Source organism: Aythya marila, assembly GCF_965140915.1.
Source record: "Aythya marila genome assembly, chromosome: 3".
In the NCBI taxonomy this organism is placed as follows: Eukaryota; Metazoa; Chordata; class Aves; order Anseriformes; family Anatidae; genus Aythya; species Aythya marila.
Window position 1 is genome coordinate 75878515 of NC_139044.1, and position 25477 is coordinate 75903991.

The 25477-nt window shown below is 36.3% G+C and overlaps 1 protein-coding gene across 1 annotated transcript in view; it reads right to left on the reverse strand.

The window, feature by feature from the left end:
• Positions 1 to 25477, reverse strand: part of MAN1A1 (mannosidase alpha class 1A member 1) — a 137480-nt gene that overhangs the window by 70497 nt on the left and 41506 nt on the right. Inside the window, exons 3-4 of the mRNA XM_082756116.1 lie at positions 20104 to 20219; positions 9237 to 9317 (exon numbers count right to left, since the gene is read on the reverse strand). Coding sequence (XP_082612242.1) covers positions 9237 to 9317; positions 20104 to 20219 — 197 coding nt within the window. The remainder of the gene's footprint in view (positions 1 to 9236; positions 9318 to 20103; positions 20220 to 25477) is intronic.

Below are 25477 nucleotides of genomic sequence, written 5' to 3' on the forward strand. Positions count from 1 at the left end.
TAATAACAATAATAATAATAACAACAACAACAATAACACAGGCCACTTAGCACTGTCCATGCTAAATTAAAGCCAGTGAGCCTTGTTTGTGTCTGTTTCAGATTTGATCTACTGGACAAGATGTATTGCTAAATCCAAAGGAGGCTAAAAGAATATCTGTCTCTTGTGTAGCAAAGATACTATTATCTGTACTTATTGCTGGAGGCATGAAGGGCATGCAAAACCAGCAATAATGTCTACTTTTGATTTGATACATTCAATTTTCTCAATGATCTTCAGTTAGCTTGTAGCAGCAGGACTTGTATGTGGCACAGAATGTGGTATTTTGTAATGAATCTCTAATCTTTTCCTTCAAACAGCAAATTCGATGAGGTTTAACCTCTTCCTCGAGTTACAGAAAATGAATGTCTGTTGCACACCAGCACCTTTTCCTGACATCTCTCAATGATTGCCATAACATCCCAGGGAAAGGGTAAGTCTCCTGGTGCAAAAAACTATCTATTTTCTTAAAGCCCAGCAACAATAGGCTGGGCAATAGTATGACAGGAGTTTCTCCCCAAGACACTCTGAAGGATACTGGTATTTTTTGCTAACACTCCTCATGTGCAATACTGTCAGACAAAAGAAGGAAGCATATTCTCTCAGAACACCTCTCCAATGTATATCTATATCCCATGGTCCAAATCCCATGCCCTCATGTAAAAAGAGTGAGGCTGTAACTGAAACATTATTCCATTTAAAAAAACCAACTCCTTAATCTTCATGCAGATTGTCTTCCTGTTTTACATTCACATTAAATTGTTTATTATATTATTATTATTGATTGCTTTTATTGAGGAGCATTCCCAATTTTATTGTATACTTCTATTCACTTCCACAAAGTGAATTCTATTCCATGAAGTGAATAGAAGTATATTTAAGATACTTAGAATGAATTAATGCTTACATATTCTTTAACAGAAATAATTTAACTTTTCACAAAAAGATACAGAAGTAGAAGGATTTATTGAGAAAGTTAGATTTGGAAATCTGATGGAACACCTAAGTATTTTCCTACAGAATGAAAACCACAGAAATCTTCTTGTGTTTTTATCTTCTCCAAGCTAATAAGGAAAGGAGCCTATCATCTACTTATCTTCCAACTTAATGAAAAATAACCTCTGAATCAGACTCAATCTATGGAGACAAAGCACGGAATGTGATCCTACAAAAATAGTTAAACATTTTAAAAGATTTAGATAAAGAAATTAAGAGTTAATCCATGTCCAGAGTCAACTGCAGGTACAAAGAATTTTTACCTGTACTTTTTAAAGGGAAAAAAAAAAACAGTACAATTATTCAATACAATTTATTACTTTTGAACCACCTAAGTAAACTTTGTAATACTTCCACAGAGAGAAGAAAATTTTCCAAATATTTCTTATAGCTTAGATTAAAGGAGGGTAAACTAATGTCCCTCTATTCCCCCCATCAGCACCAGTTGATATATTTTGATGTTGCTTTCATTTTCAGAAATAAGTCAGGTGTTTGGTTGTAAAATTATATACAGGCATAATTCCTTAGACATTCAAGAGTATATTTGCAGCTATCTCAATGCTGCTTTCAAATGGCTTCACAGAGCCAGAAATAGTGTATGTATGTTGTACATTTTCTTATAAATTTGCAGCACAGGACAATCTCACTAACTCTTCATGTAATCTGGTTTTACTTTTCTTTTACTCAGCTTTTGAAAATGTATTTGATGCTGCAAAATGAAAGAACTGAATACTGAGATAAATGAAAGAGACAAATGCCTTGGAGATTTAATTTCTATGCAGATGCATAGAAATTAAATGCATAGTCTGTCTGGACAGACTGCTAATAGCGTACCATGCAATGAGGTCTTCTTTTGGGACTAGCTAGAACTGCTGCTCAAAAGAAAAGCACCCACACTATTACTACTTGCAGATATGCCCCCTCCAACTGTTCTGTAGAACCACAAACAAGTGAAACTGCAGGAGCTGGTTGAGAGCCAAATCCTCAGAACAAACAAACCAGCTCCCTCTCAGCTGCTTGAATTCTACTTAATAATATAGCTCAGGAGTTCATGTCAAACACACCAGCTGTTACAATCACCATCAGATATTACTTAGCTCTCATTATTTAGCTCATCCATTCTCCCTTCTAACAGTTTACCAGCTATAGCATCAAACTATATTAAGTCTAGAGGTGATCAGGAATTTTTGCTTACATCAATGTATTGAGTAATAAAGCATTTGTTTAGTTATTTCTAAAGTCAATGCATGAATGCAAAGACATGTCAAATAAACGTGCCATGGGACTAACCAAGTGCTTTTTTGTTTTGTTTTTGAAAGAATTCCCTAAGAACACCACTTCCTTTTAGTTATGTAAAAGCAAAACCATTAAAAGCGTAGAATGTGGTTATGTACAGGTCAGTTCTAAACTCATGTTTTTCAGACCAAGATCAGGGCTGTGGCTCCTGGTTTCTTAGTAGGGTAGTAGATACTCAAATTAATGAAAGCTCAAAGAAAAAATACTCACTGTTGAGCTTCAACAGCTTCCAATTCACTGAATTAATGTGTGTGGCCACTATTTTCACCTTACATTAGCACAGTAGCCTGAGGGTCTTTAATATGAGGTAAAAAAACAGTCAGTGATGGCAGTAGATGTTGTTTGCTGGGTATGTAGGTAGCAAAGCCTCCACAATGTCTTAGGTAATTAGAGCTGGGTAGAAGTTTCCAGTCACGGAATGTGTACATGGTATCAGTAACTCCAAAGCAGGGAGGGAAGAGAAGAAAGACTGAGTAGCAAAATTTGAATTAAGTATGAGACTGAAAAATGAACACTTCTGTTACCATTCTTTGAAATGTCCTCAGCATTTTGTGTGCAGCCTGCTTGAGAGGCAGCATTTCACAAAGCAGCTGAGCAAGTGGCATTGAGAGAAATGGGGCAGAATTAGTAGGAATGAGGAAGCTTTTAGAGTGTAGGGAACCTATTCAACAGAAATGGGTTTAATCAGTGGTGACGGTTGTTGACTGCACTGCAGGAACTTGAGACAGAAACAGAAAAGTGAGGGGCAGTCTGCTTGCAACAGCAGAAGAGTAGTTTGAGAGGAGAAAAAATTGTAGGAGTCAAGGTTGTCTGCAGAATGTGAATCCATAGGGATTCTGTAGTAGGTTTTGATGCAGCTAGCACAGAAAGGGAACAGCATTAGGTCTATTACTGTAGTGGTGGTGAAGAGATGGAAATGCTAATAGAGATTATAGACTGGCTGTGGGAAACAGTGGAGTTTAGTATAAATCCTAAAACAAAGTCACTGCAGAAAAGCTTAGTTTGCACCAGTGTTCAGCCTTGAAGAGCCAATGCAAAGCTTCCTGTACAAAGAGATTTTTAAAAGAAAAACCATAATGCACTGTTGACATTGAACTAGATGACATCTTGAGGTCCCTTCCAAGCTGGATGACTCCAGAATTATATGAAGTATGAAAGTTAAAAATTAAAACAAAACAAAACCATAAATCAATAAAAACAAAACAAATCATCAAGATCATTTCAGAGCTTTAAAGGAATTAAAACATGACACCCTGAAGTACTGATGCATCACTTACACTGGTGGCAGATGGATGGGAGGTGGCAAACATGACCTAAATCTTCAAACAGAGCTGTAGAAAATTACAGACAATAGCTGTCTTCTAGTTGCTACTAAGCAGGGAATTCTACTGCCAGTCTGTGTAGATGCTTAAGGAGTAGTGGCATTCATACAGAAGTGATCTAGCTGATAAAGTATGCTTAAAGTTTCAAACAGCATCAGAAATTTCGCTTCGGAGACATAAAAGGAAAAGTCCTCTTGTTAATTAGTGTCAAGTTAAGTGAAAGGAAGCAGAAGATAAAATGTGGTCAATTCTCACACTAGTGAGACAAGATCCCCAAAGGATCTATACTGAAACTTACATTCGCTGATTGGCAGAAACAGGCCAATACCTTTGTTCAGGTGGACATTCTCCTACTATCACGATTGCTAAATAATTAATTATATGCTTTTGTATTTATGGAATTTAAACTTTTGTCATGAAGTTATACATCTACATGAGAAGGAGAGCCACATATAAATAGTTACGGTTAATTGTGGAGAGTGACTAAGTACTGTACCAAGTCAGCAATGTCTTGTGGCCAGCCTGGCAAAAGCAGCTCTAAATCGTTAGAATCTGTATCACTATTTCATGTCTACCCCTCATTAATAAGAAAGCACTACAATCACTGATGGATGGTTGTTTTAAGTGGGCAATGATTAGGTCTGAAGTCAGACAGGAGGCCAACATCATCAAGTGAGGTTGAATAGTGGCACTGTAACTCCTATTCTATGTATAGGAAGTCCAACACTCATCATCACGAAGTATTTTTTTCCCTTCATCCTGATCAGGATAAAATTGTGTTCCTTCAAACAGAATATACTGCCAGAGTAAAAAAAAAAAAAAAAAAATCTGTCACATTTCTACTTCATTCCATGAAAAGAAACGACAATATGAACATCAAGTTGATTGTTATCAGCTTTATCTTCCTCATGTGACAATTGTCTTTTAATCCTAGAAAAGTAAAGGTCATATTATGCAGGAAGAACAGCTGCTGAATCCAAAATATTTTAATTAAAAAAACAAACAAACAAACAATTAGTCGTCCCTTTCAGAAAACACAAAAGCTTTGAAGGAATCTGGGATCTTACCAATGGGATCTAAAACTCACAGGCTTCTTATTCACTTCAATGTATGGTGGATTTAAGTTTTGTACTGCTCATATAACCTGGAATTATCATTAAAAGTTCCTTTTATTTCTGCCTATGCAGTGTATTCCCTGACTGTAGAACCAACCTTCAAGTAAAATAGTCTCTTTCTTACATAACAAAAGCAATTTTAACAGCATCCATAAGAACCAGCTACCAATCAAGCTAAAGAGCCAGTCAGATCATAGCCAACATAGCTTCACCAAGGGCAAATTGTGCAAAATGACAGTAGTGGCCTTCTACAATGGAGCAACTGCATCAGCAGACAAGGGACGAGCAACTGATATTATCTCCCTGGACTTCTGTAAAGCCTTTGGTATGTTTCTCCACAGCACTCTTGTCTCTAAATTGGAGAGAGATGGATTTAGTAGATGGACTGTTGGATATAGAATCAGCTGGGTGGCTGCATACAAAGAGTTACAGTCAATGGCTCAATGTCTGTCTCAGTGTCAAAATTTCCATTTCCAAATGTAAACCAATAACAAGTGGTATCCCTCAAAGGTCCATACTGGGACCAATACTATTTAATATCTTCATTAAGGACATGGACAGTGGGATTGAGTGCACCCTCAGCAAGTTAGCAGATGACACCAAACACGAGTGGTGCAGTTGACATGTTAGTGGGAAGGGATGCCATCCAGAAGGAGACTAGACAGGCTTGAGGAGTGGGCCCATGTGAACCTCATGAAGTTCAACGAGGCCTAGTGCAAGGCCCTGTACCTGGGCAATCACCAGTATCAGTACAGAGTATGCAATGAATTGATACTTGTAGATACTGGTGGATGAAAAACTGGACATGAGCCAGTTGAAGCCCAGAAAGCCAATTGTATCCTGGGCTGCAACTGGGGCCAACAAGTCAAGGAAAGTGATTCTCCCCCTCTACTCTGCTCTCATGAAACCTCACCTGGAGTACCACATTCATCTCTGGGGTCTCCACTACAAGAAGGATATGGACCTGTTGGAGCAAGTCCTAAGGACAGCCACAAAAATTATCAGAGGGCTGGAGTATCTCTCCCATGAAGAAAGGCTGAGAGAGCTGAAGTTGTTTACCCTGGATAAGGCTCCAGGAAGACCTTATTACAGAATTCTATACTTAAAGGGGCTTATAAGAAAGATGGAGAGACTTTTACAAGGGTATGTAGTGAGAGGACAAGAGGTAATGGTTTTAACCTGAAACAGTGTAGATTTAGATTAGATATTAGGATGAAATTCTTCACTATTTGGGTGGTGAGGCACTGGAACAGGTTTCCCAGAGAAGCTGCGGATGCCCCATCCCTGGAGGTGTTCAAGGCCAGGCTGAATGGGGCTTTGGGCAACCTGGTCTGGTGGGAGGTGTCCCTGTCCAAGGCAGGGAAGGGTTGGAACTGGATGGTCTTTAAAGCCCCTTCCAACCCAACCCCAATTTTTCTGGTATTTGTAGCTGTTCACAAATGAAGTTTGGTAATTGACTGGAATTCTTTCTAGCTTAAAAATCACAAAATACAAAAGCTGTGACTTAAAGTGTATGACAGTTCTAGCACTTTTAGACATGTCAGATTAATTCTAGCAAGGCAGAAATTCTAGAAAGTTTAATATAATGCATCTTACAGCTCTATTCGCAAGTGAGCACCACACAGTTATCAAGAGGCAAAGTATTCCATTTGTTCATTTTTAAAATTATCCACATTGGTGCTTTTATCTAAATGAACAATTATGTGAGCAGGATGTTTTTAGGAACTACTCAGTATGATAGAATATTCTTTAATCATGATTAGTTAGGCTTACAAATGATTATGAAACATACAATATGTTTCAGCTTTGGATCATTACCCGTGGGAATGTAATTCAGAAGTACAAACAATAACTATTTGTGACTCCTTTTACTGAAACATAGACTTCTTTAATTTGGATATTGATAAGTGAGTTTTAAATAGTTAATCTGACAAAGAACAAAATGAGCTTTTAACTGAGAGTGTTTCATCCTCCAAGCAACCTGTATACAGGTTGTTCCACCTCCTTAGGAATGTCCACTTATATAATACACCAAAGGATGATGTGGGAGCAGCCAGGGTCTGGAAACATCAGTCCTTGCCATACCTGTCAGCAGCACCAGTGGAGGATACACCCACACAACATGGGAAACATCACACTGCTGGACAGCTGCTCTGTCATAGGAATGGATGCATCCAGCTCTTCCCATATGCAGCAGCTAGTTATTGCTTCAGTATCTTAGACTTAGGAGGCAAATCAAGATATTTCCCCACAACTGATGAAGGCAGAGCATTTTTAAGAGATCCACGAGGAAGCATGCTGAGTAACTCTCTAAGACACTATGACAACTCTTAGTTTAGGAACATCATCCTACCTCAGACAGGAGATATCTATCAGAGTAATGAAAACCACTGACTAGTCTGGGCAGCGTCTTTCCCAGCCTGCAGGAATTCAGGACTCTCCTTAAATATTCATGTCACCCTTGTGTTTAGGAGCCCATTCTACTTTTGTTAATGAGTCCAATCATTTTTAGAATAGACATCATCATCCAGAATCACTTTTCCATCACGAAACATTCCACTTAATAATGCATTATGTGAAATACCTTCATTTTTAAAAAATGTTTTCTCATTTCATTTGCACAATAGAGTTTTATTTGAATATCAGCACTACTGTAAATCCAGTCCAAGAGGTGGTGATAAAACTGCCTCTCTAAAGGTGAAGGAATGGTTGAGAAGCAATGACTAGGTGCTATTTGGGAGAAACAATATGCATTGATTGAAGTGAGACTGTGTATTAACAGACACATGATATAAACCATCAACATATAAATGAAATCAACAGCACTGATGATAAATGGCTCAGGCATTCCTTGGCAGACAATTGCTATTTTATTTGACGGTTCACACACAGTCCTCCACCATCTCTTGTTTGCCAAGAAGTATCTTCTGTTTCTGTCACAACCAGTTAATTAAAATATAGGAATAGGTTATGCTGGAAAATCTCAATATATTTTATGAGAGGGAGATCTACAGGGAAAGATACAACTATTTAATCACACAGGGAAGAGTTTTCAATTCTAAAGACACCCTTAGGTATGCTTATTTCTGGCTCCTGAGTTACTGGATGAGGACAAGTGATTTCCTTCAAGAGTCAGAGATGAAACATTAGGTAAAGCAATATTTAGTACAGGTGAAGAAGCCAGCTACTAAACACCCCTCAATTTTTTCATTTATATTGAGTGAATACAAAATGTGTCTGTTTTTTTTTTTTTGTTTGTGTTGTTGTTTGTTTTGTTTGTTTGTTGTTGTTGTTAGTTGTTTTTTTTTTTTTTTCCCCAGAAAATTGTAAGAGCTAAAACATGAAAAACTGTATATTTTAGAACATCAATGTCTTTTCAATGCCATCTACACTCAGAACAGGATTGTGAGGAACAAGCAAGTCTAACAGATAAAACTGTCAGCAAAACACTTTCTCCTCATAACTGCTTTGTCTTAACTACATAATGCAATAGAACCTGCTTGGACAACTTTACCATATTAAGTTTTAGCAAAAAACAAGATATGCACGATAAAATTTAAGATAATTTAAAGGAAAAAATTCAAAATAGAGCTATAGTTTTAGCTTTCTAATAGTTTAGAAATCTACAGATGACAGAAAGATTTAAAGAAATCCAAAGATAAATTCAACTGATGGTTAAAGAGTTTTAACTTGTGTTGATCCCACAGTAAAACATGACTATAATCCACAGACAGGAACAAGAATCTAAACTAGTATGATTAAAGCCTTTTTATGTGCCAAACAAAAAATTTAAAATGTCATAGTACCTGTGACTTAGCATAGTCTTCTCTAAATGTATTACAGAAATAATTGCATTTGATAAAGTTCTTACACAAAATCATTTCTTTATCCTTTCCAGAAACCATGACAGGTGTTGTCACAGTACCTTTAAAAGTCATTAAGAAGGCAATAGAGATTAATGAGATATTAATGCTTTAACATGTAAACATACATGTACATAAACATACAGTTTTTCTTTCTTTTTTAACTTTTTTTTTTCCCCATATGAGCTTAAGGTTTAGAAAGGCCAACAGCTTTGTCATTGGTGTGGTTCATATAAGTTAAAGGATATACTCCTAAATTATTTGTGAAGCAGATACCAAATGTCCCAAATCTACAAATTCCACAGCCCAGTGGCATAGAGGCTCTGCAACTACACACTCCAACATGAAGCCCTGTAAGAATATCCTGGGTATGGTTTCAACTGAGGAAAAAAGTTCACTGAACACTTACATGAAGTAATAGCTTAAAAACTTTCATACAAATTAACACTAATAGAAGCAATAAGAGCCATTAGACATCTGTGCTGTTCAGGCCACGTTTTCAAAGCCCTATATAAGTTAAATTCTGATAAATAAAATGGGTTGCTAACCTAAATTAACTACTTCTGTAGATGATATTTCAAATAAACCATGTGAAAACATCTTACCTCTTCTCCTGAAAGATAGTAAGCTGAAAGTAGTCCACCAACAAAACGGATGTTCACTTCAAATACTGAAATTTCTGCATTCTGTTGAAATAAAAAACCACAGCATTATTCTCTGACACTTTTCTGTAGGAAGAATACTCTCTATTGCAATTACAGGTTCTGATTATATTTACATAGAGTGATAATTCCAGCTAATGTAGGAAAACATTGGTTTTATTTTTTAAATACACATGCATGCATTAAACTACAACAGCTGTATATGGCAAAGCACAAAAGATGTAGGGAAAGCCAACATTAAGTGATCTTAGAAACGTTTTACATTGCTGTTTCTCATTTTAACAAAACATCCCCTTCATTATTCTCATACTGTTTAACTATTCACCTCTTTCGCTTGGACAGGAAGCACTCTATAAATCCATGTACCTGAGCACTTCCCTGCAGGTGATTCAGAGCTCAAATGCACAGGTCATATGCCTCACGCTATCTCACCTCACACCATCTTGACTCAGACACCTTATGAGAAGTTCTAGGTCAGAATGTCATATCAAGAACATTTCTACATCAGTCTAAATGTAGGTTATTCTAAAGTTGGACTTGTAGGTAACATGAGTCAACTAAATGTTAATGATAAAATTGTAATTATGGCATGTATTCACTAATAAGGAGATGATCTTTCATTATTACAATGACAGACCTTCCCAAGCTGGCCTGGTCTTTACCAACGATGTAGACTGGCTTTGTTGCACTTATCAGTAGAGAGACAGCCACTACCTAACTCAAAGCACATGCTTCACTGTCTTTTTAAGTTCAGATCTAAATGAAGAAGCTCATCTTATGATCACTACTTTCCCCTGTTCTGGAGGATCATTTCTGGTTTTATCCCCAAACAAAATCCACTGAAAAGGTAGTTAGTTGAAAAGCTGGTCTAGTGATGTTTCTTAATTTCAGCTTTTGAATGTAGCACCACTTTTTACATTTTTGCATCTCTGTAGAAAACTGGCACTGAGCAGTCAATCTTCTAAACTTTCGTGTACATAAATAAGGTGTTTGACTTTCATGTGTTCTAAGTTGCTTTTGCTTCTGTTGAGTTGTTTTTCCTGCTTTCTATTTCCTGACATACACTACAGCTATATTCAATATAAATCAACACATAGTGGGGCTGCAGGATTTTCTTCCAAAGGGCTTGCAGGCTTTTTCTCATTCAGCTAGTTAATGTACTTTTCTCCAGTTTAAAGGTTCAGACATCAATTCACAGAGGAGGGAAGAAGTTGCTCCCTGTTTTCTAAGGATTTGAAATTCTAGTAAACTACCTGTGCAGACGAGAATAGCACTTGGTTACTTGTTAGAAATGTTACTTCATGGTTTTCAGGTTTGCAAGGCACTCTGATTAAGGAAGGGTGTCTCAACACATTGCAGAGGGTTGTTCAGTATTTCATCAGTTGTAAAAGGCAGAGACTTCAAAAAACACTCACAGATTTGCCACAATGATTGTTCATTTACCCATAAGTGTTTAACTTTTCTCCTTTAAAATCAACTGTGCAGCTCCACCTCTAAAAATTGAGGATATAATTTAATTCACAGAATTGCTCTGATTAATCTGTAATTCATATACTATATATATGTATGCCAATGTAGGTGTTTTTTTGTTGTTGTTTATTTGCTTGTTTGGTTGGTTGGTTTGTTTTTTTTTTTTTGAATACACAGGCAAAACCTGATGGATCAAAGTCACATACTTATGCCTATAGAAAGCTCATACCTGGTATCAAATGTTAAGAATGTCAAATTAAAAAGCTTTGCTAGTGTGCAGCACTGCTCAGAGCATGTTTTTTTCCTAGTTCATTTGAAGAGTGCTAAAACTCCACTGTATCTCCTTATTTACTCCTTTCCCAATACTTGTCTAGTCTCATTCTTCCTGAAAGAAACTACAGAGGAAATGAAATAAGACTTAATTTCTGGTTCCAAAATTAATATTTCTGTTTCCAAGCTTCCAGTCCTTATGTCAGTGAATCCAGCAAGATGTAGAATGAAATAACTGGAAACAAATATTCAGTTCAGCTTTAACTAGTGCCATTTCCATGCATTTATTTTATTTTATCAAGGTACATGGTTAACCTGAGGAGATGGATACAAAAATAGTTCAGATTTCTAGAGGATTTAAATATCTAGCCAGCATAGCTGTTCACCTACTAAGCAAGCTACCTATGTAAAAACACTGAATTAACTAAAGAAGTCTACATTAACTAAATCCAGAGGAGAAAACAGCTTGCAGAGAACTGATCTGACTTAAAGGCTGATCTGAAGAAAGAATGATTAAAGGCACGATTAGGGATGGCTTCTCTTCCCTGGAAGTTGAGCTAGCCAATATATACCCCTTTAAGGAACTCCTATAATTTGGACTTTACCTGAGAACCATCTTCAGAAGTTAAGATTCTTTCCACTACAATCCTGAGCCTCATCACAGGCTAAGTAACTTTTCTTTGATGTAGGAAAGTTGAAGTTGTGAAGAGGTAGGGATTGACAAGGGAATTAGTTCATCAGATATCTCAGACACTCGTGTTTCCTATATGGATTGAATGAAATTACTTTTCGATTTGAATTGTTCAAAGTAAATCGAGTGATATATGAGCTGAATATTTTGTTTTCAGAACCTTACATTCTACCTTTCTGGATTCGATATGGACATTTAAATCACAACCCTTGCTATCTTTCAAGGAATGTAAAAACCCGTTAAGAAAAGCTCAGTATATATGCACTGACATCTATTTATAGAATTCATATATAGACAAAAAGAACACTTTGAAGTAATCACAGAATATCCTGACTACCCAAAAATCAGACCATATGTCTGATGGCATTGTCCAAATGCTTCTTGAACTCTGGCAGGCCTGCTGCCAGTGCCTGACCACCCTCTTGGTGAAGAATTTCTTCCTAATATCCAACATGAACATCCATTGACACAGCATTGTGCATAAAGATTTTACTATTGAACCACAAAGATTAATTGCACTGTAATTTCAAATGTTTTCTGAAGTGGTGATCTTTCAGGACATTTCTTGAAGCTAACCATTGTTTTGATGTTATCAGCTTTCCAATACTTCACTTGCACATGTCTCTGACCCTTTGTCCAAAAGCCTCACTTCTTTCTAAAATTTTTACGCAAGCCACTGAAGCTGACAGTGAATGAAATGGACAGACATTTCATTAATGGTAAATTTGAAAGCTGCATGCTTCATAGCGTAGTTATTATCAAACTCATCATAACAGGCTAGTAGTATTCTTGGAAATCACAGGGATTATAGCAATTTGCAAAGCAGTTAAAGAGTTTTTATAATTTCATGTCAAAGAAACATTCATCTCTACGTGGAAAGCTCATGTGAAGAAGTAGTCGGAGAAAAAGGAACTTGTCTGAAGAGCAGTAGATTACTACCACATCAACTTTGCCCTTCTTTTTGGTTTGATTTTTGCATTACACATTATAAATGCTTACCTCCTAACCATTACCCTCTTTTCATATTTTTAATCACCCACATACAATTTGCACAAATAAGTCAGTATGTTCCTAATCAGAAGTCAAATCTCAAGCATGGAATGCTCTTTGTATTTTCCTACCAGCTGTATAAAAAACCTTATGAATCGCTTAACAGAGTACCACAATACATATATGAAAAAAACTTTATCATCATCTCCCAGAGATTTTACTTCTATTCACCAGTTGAAGTGGACAGAATTTATTTTGTTTTAATTTCAAATTTAGCCTTCTCTTTCAAACCATTCTTGTATTATAGCATAGCAGGTCTGAGAAATGGTTGAATTAATTCTGTTATTTCAAATAGAACTTCTGTAAGGAGAATTTACGTAGTCAGTTTAAAATGACTATGATGTTTCTTTTGTTAGTTCCCAGGTGTGTAAGGTAGCTCTTACCAACCGGATGGATATAATTTGTAATTTCACAGTCTTTCCATTAGAACCCTAATTTAGATTGCATGAGTGTGCACTGTATACAACAATATCTGAAAGACCTTTGTTAGTACATCTGTTAATCTCTTACTGTTACTATGCAGTATCATCTTGCTCTAACTGCTAATTTTGGGGGCCCCCTTTCATAAAGGATTCTGAAAATATGTAAATTGAGAGTGATATGCATATTGGGAACAACGTATTTTTGTTTTACTTCCAAGGTTTTTATTTTAATTGAAGTATGTGAATACTTTGGTCTTCCATTTTACATTTTATCAATAATTTATCATTCTCTATATTCTCTTCTGATAAGTAAATCATAAATGGGATAGTCCAAGTACTATTTGAAATCGAGAGAAATTGTGACTACTACTCACTGTATTTAGAGAAATATAAAACCAAAAGCAATATATGTATCCATATGTATCCATTAAGTGGTACAAGAGCAAAAAGATGACAACTTTATGGAATTTCATCTGTTTTTCTTCATTAGCTTCTATAAACAACATTTTTTCTTGACAAAGATGCAACATCTTTTACATTGCTGACTAAAATGAAAGCAAACATATTTATATATGGTGGAGTCTGCTCTCTCAAACTCAGGCTAAGCAAGTAACAAGTCTCCATAGTCAAAGAATGAAAAAGCCAAGCATACCATATTTTGTCTTGACAAGGAGAAATGCTGAAGTTTTTTAAGCAAGAGAATAACTGCAGTTCAACGTTCAGAAACACTACAAAAAGCTGCAGAATCCAACAGTTTTAAGTAATAAGCCTATTAGACTATTAAACTAACTCATTTTAAAGAAAGGGAAACTGGCTGTACCCAGGAAGCTTCAGAAAACAACAAAAATTACCAAACGGGGAAAAAAATGCTACGTGCTACATTAGCTAGTTTGTGTTACTTTGCCTTTGCATTTTATCTGCAAAGCTATGACAGGCCAATCTGATCTCCACTGTACCTCACTACTTCACTTCTATCACTTATGTAAACTGGAAGATTAAGTCCACAACTGTGGAACTGCTGAAGTTTCAGCCAGCTGTGTTTCAGTTTAATGTTGAAAGCACTGTGCATATAAAAAAAGCTACTATCAGCTGTGCTCTCCTGAAGCCGTTCTTCTGTCAAACTTGTCCAGCTTCCTAAAAATTAGTATTTTCATCCTCTGGACCATTGCCTTAGCACAGCTCTTTCCTCAAAATCTTTCTCTCCACAAATTCGTAAATGAAGACCAAAACAATTTCTGTCTGTTTTCTCATGGGAAATCACCCTTACTTATAAACACAACATTTGAAGCAAGACATAATTTTATTTATCTAATAACTTCCACCCAGCACTCAGCAGCACTGGTAGTTGCTCTGTCATTCATAATTCCATTGGAGAAAATACCATGTGCTTGTTACGTGGATGAATAAGTATTCACAATAAGCAGGTCAGCTGAATTTATACTTGATAGACTTTACTCTTGGTTTTTGTAAAGATCCAAATGAGGCTTCAGTCCTACCATATAATTTAGTCTTTGTTATTGGGCAGATTCATTTCCAACCTTTTTTCCTTCAGTTCTCCCATTTCCTGTCTCATCAAGAGTATAATAAAGTCCCAGTCACCTCACCCCCATTTCCATCCTACGTACATGGAATGCAGCTACATGTGCACACACACATACCTCACTGATCCATCACAAACAGCCCGTGTCCTGCAGGCTGTACCCAGCTGTGTGAGGTAACTCCAGGGATCCTACACTGAACAATACTGAATAATGTACATAATTCTAGACTAACAAATGGGCACAAAGAGCCACATTTCAAGTGAAATGAGTTGTACTTGTAATTAACAATAATAACATTCTTGTCTTTAAACACAAAGGTTGGGAACAACAACAAACCTTAACATTTTCAAGTAGTCCAGAAAGTACGAAAGAGACATGAAGAGTATTACAATAGCTTACTCTAATCTCCTGTAATTAAATAACGTTTCAACTACTTGCAACTGTAGAAAAAAGTTTCATTCACAGTCCACAAATTAAATTTAATGGCAGTTTGTTAAAACACTTAGTTCCCATTGACAAGGGAAACAATTTTAGCAACCTTTGTTGCAAGTATCAAAGCCTGGTTACTGCACAGCATGCTGTTTAAGCTTACTGATGTCCCCATTTAGCAAACTGTAAGACCTTAAACAGGAACAAAAATAATGTCACTAAAGGCATTAACTAATCCCCAGCAGAAAAAATTGCATTTAATAATAAATTTGCCAAGACCTCCTTTTAGTCCATCAAAATAATGTCTTATTCATAATTGAAACAAAATAAAGTCACTCTGAAGTCTGGTATTTAGAGTGTACGAATAAGTTATTTGGCAAACTTGTAAACGAGAAGTCCCACAAATTGAACCATTTTCAAATGCTGGCTTTCTTAAGCTTCCTCACAGACCCATTATACTTGAAGTTCATTGATTCTCATTTTTTTATTATTATTATTTTAAATAGGAAAGCTATCTTGTTGCAAATTGTTATATCAGGGAACTTTCCAGTTTTCTCACTTAAACCCTCCCCCAACCCCATGAACAGTTTGGTTTCAGAGTGCTGGAGGACACAAGCCTCAACTTATCCTTGCTGTCTTATGCATCCCTTCTCTTTTTGCAGTCCCCAACTCATTTTGTACCTATCTTCAGCAGCAAACAATGGAAAGCCTTTCATCCTTTCCCCAAAGCACAGCATCCACTCTTTTCTGAGTAGACGCATCCTGTGCAGCTAACATGGAAAGATATCTGTGATGAGACATAATGCACAATGAGTTAGTGCTCACACAAAATGTTAATTAAAGTCAATTAAATTATATCCACACAGCTAGAACTACCGCACAGGCTGCTACCACTTTCATCTGACTTCGTAATCATAACTTCCTGCCATCCTCCATTTTAGGCCAAAATGGGGAGCGGCGAGGCAAACAAAGCAAAATCTGCTAAAAAAAAAAAAAAAAAAATCAGCAGGAAAGTTATTTTAGTCTGAATTCAAATTCAGCTTTGAGAAATCTTTTACTAGATGAAACCGTTTCCCCAGCAAGCTTATTGCTTTCTGCTCCATACCTTGCCTCCCTTCTGGTCCTGCCTGATGACACCCGCATCAGAAGGCTAAGCAGGTCACAGCGTGAATCCAAGCACTGTCCCACATATCCTTTAATTGGCAGCACTTTCTGCTCTGGTTTTGGACCCTGCTGTTCCAGCCAATGCCCAGGCACACTTTAGGACATAGGTCAAGGACTATGTGCTAAGGGCAAGTCTGTCTTTCTTCAGGGGAAGTTCAGCAGGGCTAGAAAAGAGGCCTTTGAGCATTTAATTTAGGAGTGTAGACTCCCTTCCTCAACTTCCTAGACTAATTCCACCTTCTGCTGCAGCTCTGTTCTTTCTACCCCAAAACAGAAAACAAAAGCAAGCCTCCAGCTAGCCCCAAGCCTTCCCTACATCACCCCCTGCCCTTTCCTCTGTCTTGCCATAGCCTGCAATTCCTGCTCTGCTCAGGGCAGGGGGACAGATCAGCTAGCTTCTCATCCTAAAGAAGTTGGGGTGTCCAGGTATACAAGCGAAGCACCATCAGTTCAAGTACTTAACAACTCCGAGTCCTTCACTGTTGTGCCAAATGGCCCAGCTCCTCCACCACTACTTGCCGACTCCTAACACCTCCATGTGTTTCCTTGAGATCCCTCTTCCAATCTGTCTTCCTGAGGATGAACTCATTTTGGTTCACCCCCTTGCACTGCAGTCTGATAGCTTTCCCTCCCTGGCATGAAGCAGAATTTGGGTGGTGGTACAGAAACTCTTTCAGAAAGCTATGAATGCTGTGTGTGTGTGTACATGCCCTAAAGCAAATAAGGAAAAAAATAAAAATAGAGAAGCACACAGTGGTGTGTGGTTATAGCTAGGAAACAGCCAAGTTCCCTAGTGATCCCATAAAATACAGCCTCCTTTTTCCTCAGTTGTAATGCATGCTGAGGTCAGAGCTAATCCTCAGTTACATTAATTGAAGATCAAAGATACACCTCCACACACATGAAGCTATTTAATGAAAAACAGAGCAGACACCCATGATGCAAAGACCATGGACTCTGCCACTACTAAGCATCAACTCTTTCCAGAGCTTGAAGTACATTTAAATTTCTCCAAATATCAGCAGAACAAGAAAATGCAACTTACTTCCTGAAGAATCACTTACTTTCCCTGAAATTTCATCAGTTAGAACAGAACAGATACTGAACACCACAATGTTGGTATCTCAGCTTCAAAACCAAAGGGCTACCAGCCTCAGTTATAATAAAAGTAGCCAAAGCAAGTTATTCTCCAAAAGAGGAAGCTTTCAAACATGTCCACTCACAAGTTTACCAAGAAGGGTGGCACTAACTTATCTAGAATTTTCTTCCTAAATCAAAACTTGTTTGCCTTTCTGAAGAAAGCAAACTGAAGAACCACACAATTAATTTGTTGAATGGCAGGACTGAAATTTATCAAGTGAAGCAATGATTGCATTTCCCACTACAGCATCTTTATTCTGTAAATCCTTTTATGTTGATATACTTGTGGCTACTTTACAAAGTGAAATTTGGTAACTTTTATGATCACATGATGAGAATAATCTGCTGCTAGCATAGAGTATGTTTCACACACTCTATGTGAAACATTATGAGTTTTTAGAGATGATAACTTGCTTTGTCCAGCTGCATTACAGTAGAATATAAACAGAAAAGACTGTCACAGATCGCACTGTTATTTTTGTAAAGAACATCTTAAAGAAACTTCCAGATTTAGAAGGCATAGTTCTAAGATTAAATGTATACAAAAAATAATCCTATTTATACAAACGAAGGCCAACTGTGCTTCCCCAAAAGCTGATTAAGCAGTCACTGCTCAGGAAATGACCCGAAACATCAACAAGAAATATGCTTTATACTACTTGCAAGAAGGAGCATTTAAGGATATGGTTTTGTATCACTTATTAAAACCTAAATCACTTCCATGGGAAAAGTGTTTCTGAAACATGAGAAGGTAACAACTTACAAAATATTAATTCCGAAAATGTTCCATAATGCTTGATACATGGCTACATTTTGTGTTTAAGCATTTAAAGACGAAAGACTCAGTTGTACTTTCTGTTAAATAATTTCCAGCTTTAAACTATAAGATAGCAGCATTTAAACTTCATTTTTAAAGTGGAAAACTAAACAAGTTTATTATTTTCAAACAATTCATTCATTAAATAGACTCTTTATTTAACCAATATAAAGTTAATAATCATAACAAATTACTAAAGTTGGTGTTGTAGTTACTTGTTTTAATTCCCTCATTCTAGTTTGGGAAAATAAATTTAGTCATTACTGATGCCAATGTAAAGTTCAGTTCTATATTACTATAAAGTATTATAAAAATAGTCATGTGAGGTGTTGAACTCAGGACAGCTATTTCAGATATTGTTTTTATCATACATTATCTATAAAGTAGTTTTGGTAAATCTGTTGGATTACTGCACTGAGCAACTAATGTGAAACAAAATTTAAGATATTTTGACAGAGGTTTAATGTTTAGATCAACAGGTGGAGCTGAAACTGTAGTCAACACCATCTATTAGCAGAAGTACAGCAAGACTTATGTAACAATAAAGATTGTAACTTTAGCAACGTAAATCACTTTACAGGCTTTATAAGATTCCTCCAAGTAGAGCTCTGTTCTTTCTTTAAAGAAGTTTGCTATTTTCTATGGTATTTTGTTCTTACTTTAAGCTTCCTAATACTAAGCTAGCAAGACAGGACTTTCATATTACAAACACTTCTCCATAAAAAAATTCTTATGCTCAAGATAAAGTTAGCATGTTGTTCAGACATCCGACACTACTCAGAAGCACAGTTTAATATTCTGTATTTACATTATTAATATAAACATAAATGCACTTTAAATTGCTGCTTATATAAACTATATAATATCCACTCATTAACTCCTCCTTCTTAAAATGATAATTAATTCTCAAGTATGCAAGAGAAGCTAATTAATGCTGACTTTTTGCATAACATATTAGAAAGAGTACTTTGTTTGCAGAAAGTGTTTCTACCACGACGCACCTAAACTACAAGAGGTTTAAAGTGTTTGGTGTACTGTGCCTACAATGCTTTACTACATTATTGGGACTTCTCTGGTCAACAGAGGTACTACATTAGCTCTCTGTACCCAGCAATTACACTATATATGCTTGACCATTAAAATAAAAAATAAAGACCAAAACCAGGATTTCTCGATTTAACCTAAATTTTACAGATGTTCGAGCTGTTCAGGGCTGGAACAGTTCTAGAATAAAAGTTTCATAAATTAACTTTGTTCTCAACTGCATATTTATCAGTTAATAGTATGATTTGTACATGCAGGTGTGATGCCTCCTACGACTAAAGCAGATCAGTCTGTGCTGAGCTGAGTTCAGTCTAACTCATGGGATTCAACTTCACTGGAATACACAAAGGATCTTAAATGATTACATATGGCATGTGCCTTCTGTAAATGCAAGTCTGACTTATGGAAGATTTAGAAAGCAAAATTGTGAAGCATTTACAAAACAAAAAATGAATGCTTGCACTGAAGTCCTGATTCTTCCATCCAAAAAGGCTGTAAAGTTTGTTGCTTATTTTATAACGACAAATGCCCTGTTCCTTTCTCTTTGCTTCAGTTCAGGTGGTTGCCTCCTATCTACCTAAAGCTCTCAGACTGAAAAACTGCTCATAAGCAGCACAGTAAGTTCACTACATTTCTGCTTGCTGCCTTGTTTTATCCATCAATAATCTTAGTGCTGTAGTCTTGTACCATGCTTGCAATATTAGAATCCAGTCCTCAGTTGAACCCTGGATGCTAAACAGACCATTAAGTGTTAATCATTAACACTACTTACCACATTGAAATCTAAGTTTTTTTCAACCCAGTCCTTGGCTTCCTTGAATTCTTCTTTCATTTCCATGATGTACAGCGTATCAAGGGCATCCACTATTGTTGCTCCTTGAATGTTACCTGAAATAAATGAAGAACCAGTGATTTACTTTCCAACAGAAGGCTTTTCAGTTAAATCTAATTAATTTAAATTAACTCTATTTTCAAAATTCAGTTTTAATTAATCCAATTAAAAATACAACATATAAGCATTCAAGTGGGCAAACAGTATTTCACAGCCTTAATTTTGATTCCCATGCCACAACACAACATCATAATATTTAAGTATTTCTTCCATTAATGCTGTTTTGAAGAGCAGGTCTAATGCACTGCATTTTCAGCCATGGTATTGTATTTTTTAACACTGATGAAACAATTCACTGTAAAATACAATTCACAAAAGACAATAAATCTCATTGGGAAATGACTAATTCTTCCAGTTCGGAGTGAAAAAAAATAATCAGTTGCATTTTTGTTTTTACATTCTATATTTAGTAACATATGCAAAGCTTTAAGAAGCTAATAAGCAGGGATCACATTTCAGTTAAAACAGCCCTTTAATGAGTAACCTCTGATAAATATTTTTTCCGATAGTGCACATCACACCATGTAGCCTGCATAAGATACCATTATGGGGAACAAAGGCAAACTTGCACGCATCGGAATTTCTCAGCCAGAGAAATTCACCAGACACTGGTTTTCAGAGCAAGTTCCAGTTGTTTGGAAAAGTGGTGTCCTTCTACATCTTTTAAGGGGATGGATAGGAGTCAGCTTACCAGCATTCAACTGAAGTTACAAGATGAAGCATCGTCCATATGTTCACTTTGACATGGATCATGATCCTGCACTAAAAGGCTAATGTGGAGGGTGGGGGAGAAAATACAGCCACCCAAGTGATGATCCCATGTTTCCCTGAATTCTACGATGACTTCTCAAAAGAGCATTTTAGTCCAGGAAGAGTTTCTATTTTGTTAAGAGTTTCTGTTTCTGTTCTACTTACTGAGGAGTGTCAAAAATTCAGTTTTAGCCAATTTATTTGATTTTGTATTTATGAATTTGGCTCCAGCAATCTTCATTATTAATGCAAACTACTGTTGAAATATTCTTTAGAGACAACTCTAGATACAGAAGTAACTGTGTAGAATTGCGGAATAATTTAGGTTGCAAGTAACAGAGGAAGTCATTAGATGCAATCCCTCTCTCCCCAGCAGGGCTAATGACTTGGGTAGATAACTGACTACGCACTCAGGAATGGATTTCACTGGGTAAATAGCAAGACAACAGCTACAAACAACTTTACAGAACTTAACTATAATCCTGAGATGCTTCAGAAAAAAGTACGCCTTTTAGACTTTTATGACATATCATAATTAAATTACTCATATTTAATTACGAAATCCATTGCTTCAGTGAACTCCTTAGTGTTCACTGTCATCATGACATTATTCTGCTTCTTTATGAAATGGAGGAGTGATTAGAGACCTCCACATAGCAGGACAGACATCACTTTCTCAAACCTGAGCTTCCAGATAGAAAATACTTTCCCATTTTTATCATCCTAAAAAAACTAACAACTTGAGATTATCATCACCATTACTACATACATTTATTTGAATCAGACACTTTCTCCTTTTTAGCAACTGCTAATTGCTTATACCATCCTTTTTGGAATGTCTGTTTCCTACTGTAAAGGAGGTCATCTACGTTTTCTCCCAGATATTCCAGTAACAAAACTACAGCATACTTTGGTAACAAGTACATATTGTCTTCCCAGAGCTTACTTAGAGCTTGGCTGCCCTTATGGCATATTAAAGGAAGAGTATCTCTCTAAACCTGGCCAGGTAACTTGTATTTTTCCTGAGCTCACAAGAGAGTGACAATGACTGTAGAAAACTGATAGAGGGACACACGCTCAAGAACCTTACTACAACGGCTCTACAAATATTTAGTAACTCTGTACAGAAAAAGCAGCTTATAGTGAACTTTTCAACTGAGCTCTACTTAAAGAAAAATTATCTATAACCTGATTTGCTTCAGTGGATTTTGATAGGCTCAGTGCAATGACAGTCTTTGCGATAATCCTCTTGTAATACAGCTAACACCACCTCTAAACAGTCGAGCTTTCAATTTTAAGGATTAGTACTTGAGTTGCAACTCACTACTGAGTCAGAAGTAAAAGAGAAGCACCCAGACTTATTCAGAAACCACGCTTGGGCCCTCACACATCCTGTGAACCTTTTTTTCCCTGAATCTGTCCCACACAGAACAGAACATGGCCTGCTTTGAGCATAAACTTCACCCTGCAAGGCAGAGAGAAGAAAATGGGAAAAACTCAAGGGCTTGAGACAATGTTAGCCATTAACTCTGAAGGCTCCAGAAGACAGTTGATGTGAGAATTAAATAGTCAAGCTCGTCTCAAACAGTAAGACTTCAAAATTCTTGACAAAAGATAAAAGAAAACAGAGCATGTTCTTAAAGTGTCAGTCTAGAGGCCAGAGTTATGGCTTGTGACCAACCATAGTTTACAGTAAGTTAGCCAACAGGATAATCCAAAGTTAAGAGCATTAAGGAAATCATGCAGCTGAGCAGTTCATCTGCAACCAGTCACACAAAAAAGGGGAAGTGGAGGAAAAAAAAAAAAAAGGAATGTAATGAAGTTAAATGAACATTTCTCATTATGGAATAACAGCAAATATTTCACAAGCATATGCTATGCTTCTCAGAGTACACCAGATAAAGTATGAAATACAGCTATCATTCTTGTTAGCTTCTGTGCAACGTTCTCACGAAGTTACACAGAAATCAAGGTCTGCAACAATTATTGCTAGGCATTTAAAATACATGCTCATTTTCATATGACAGAACACTTGGGCAGGAGAATTGTTCTGTTATATGCCTAAAAAGCGGCTATAAATCTGATTAACATCTCGTTTTACAAAAAAGTGCCAGCAAAGCTGTAATCTCCAAGTTAGAGTTTCACAGTTCTCCTAGGCAGGAGGAAGCTATCACAAGTAATAGCCTGAGCAAATTCATACCCCTGCAGTAGTTATGGATTTATTCCATAACTATATAAATATAAATTATTCCATAAACCATATAAATTTATATAATTATGGAATAAAATCCATAAATTCCATATAATTATGGAATAAATTCCATATTTATGGAATATATTATGGAATAAATTCCATAATTATATAAAATTATAAATTGTATACTCAAAGTACAGAAAATGGACTGAAATTCATCAAATTTGAAGTGAATAATTGATAAGTGATAATCAGCTGTGCAAGCCTACCAAATAGAAGCATATTAGTTTCTACCAAAACCTCCAAACCAAGTACTCCTATGTGCTCCATATTACTTCCTATGGTAAATCTGCTTCTGTTTTTATCTCTCATCTTTACTAACAGCATCACTTGCTCCATGTAAGTGACTAAGAGAGAACATGTAAAATAGCCTACAGGCTGGTTAACTGAAGAGAAAGCAAAGGAAATCAGTCAACATGAATCTTGACACCGACTATCTAGCAGCAGCTAAAGAACATCCCCTCTCAAGTTTAACAATGTGATATCTTTAACAGTGATCTGGAAGAAAAATAAAAGATTCTACTGCTGACAAGATCTGCAGATGATGAACAAAGACGACTGATTATCCAGTGTTTCAGAATAGCTGTATATATATCACAGAGCAGTTTTAGCAGTTTTGTGTAACAGGTTGACTTAACAACATCCTTTTTATTATCTAACAATGCAAAACTATCCACGCAGAAATAGGAAAATTAGATTACATTAGAAAATGTAATGAAAGCCCCTCAGGGTTAGGTGGGCGAAAAGTAATAATAAAAAAACGTGGTCAGAGGATGAGTAACTTTATATGAGTTTCCAGGGTGACAATGCGGGGAGAACTGCTGTCCTTGGATGACAAGCTTATTAGCAAAGCTCTGTGACTGAGCTTATGTGGCCATATGGTTTAAGAACCACAAATGCATCATAGCCAAACTGCTTGCAGGGTGGGCCAAGAAGCATTTTTTTTTTTTTTTAATTTGTCTGTCCCAGGCTTTTAAACATGGCTTATACTTTTGCCAAGAGAGTCTGAAATAGAATACAGTCAGGATGCCAGAATCAATGCATGTTGGTGCATTTAATAGTTTGTTTACAACTTCCCTCCCATCCCTTGTATACCAAGTTTGTGTTTTCGTTTTCCAGAATATCCATGCTCCTTGCCATCACATATATTTGGATATACACACACACGCACATGTGTACATATATATGAATCAGATAAAGATTTGTGATCTGCAGGCAAATCAAACAGAACACTACTGGGAGAAGTTTCAGAAATCTGTATTAGTGCATTGCCTATAACAGGATGGAGGCCAGGCCGTATTGCTTTCCCCTTATCCTTGAAATCAACTACTTTTCTTTTTCTGACTCAGTATCATACTCTGAATGGAAGAAAACTGTGGCAAAGTATGCGACAAAATTAGGAAGTATGGAATGAATTATGAAGTGGCCCCAGGTTATGCTATACATCAGCTCTCCCACCTGTAATAATTCACCAACCAGCAAGCATCATACACCAGGATTTCTTGTTCTTGAATGAACATAAAAGAGGAGTAGAATGTTGCTAGTTATTTTAGAAAAACTTATATTTTTGTGTTTCTGAGATGAAGTATGAAAATTAGTATGTGACATTTATATTAGCATTTTTTTTAATATGATGGAAATTCAGCATATACTAATAAAGTATATCCCCTAAAAATGTGCAAGTGTTCAAAATATTTTTTCTCAATTACTGTCAGAAGTACTGCTTTAATGGCTACTTTGTACTTCCACTATTGTGGGAAAAAAAAAAATAAATATGCATAGTTGTATTGAAATTGCACTCAGCCCCACCCTGATCTTCCAGACCTTTCATTATCCTCACAGCCACCACGGCAAACTTCTGTTTTGTTACCTTCTAGTTATTGTAAGTTGAAGAAACTCAGACAAAGCAGATATTTTCAGTGAAAGCTTCCTTCAATTTGTCATAACAGACTCAAAATTCCAGTCAAAAATGCAGAAATATAATGTCACGTTTGTTTCTTAATCTACCCATTAAGAGCTGTTCAGATTTTCTTAACATGAGAAATAACATATATACTTTGTTATATATAGATACTTTTGATATAGATACTGTTACATAGATACTTGGTAATATTAAATGAGGGGAAAAGATAATCAATAAAACATGTTTTTTTCAGCTGTATACACATACACATTGTACAACAATAACTTTAAACTACATTTCTCTCAGTATATTCAAAAATACATATAGGTTTGAAAAAATTAACTTTT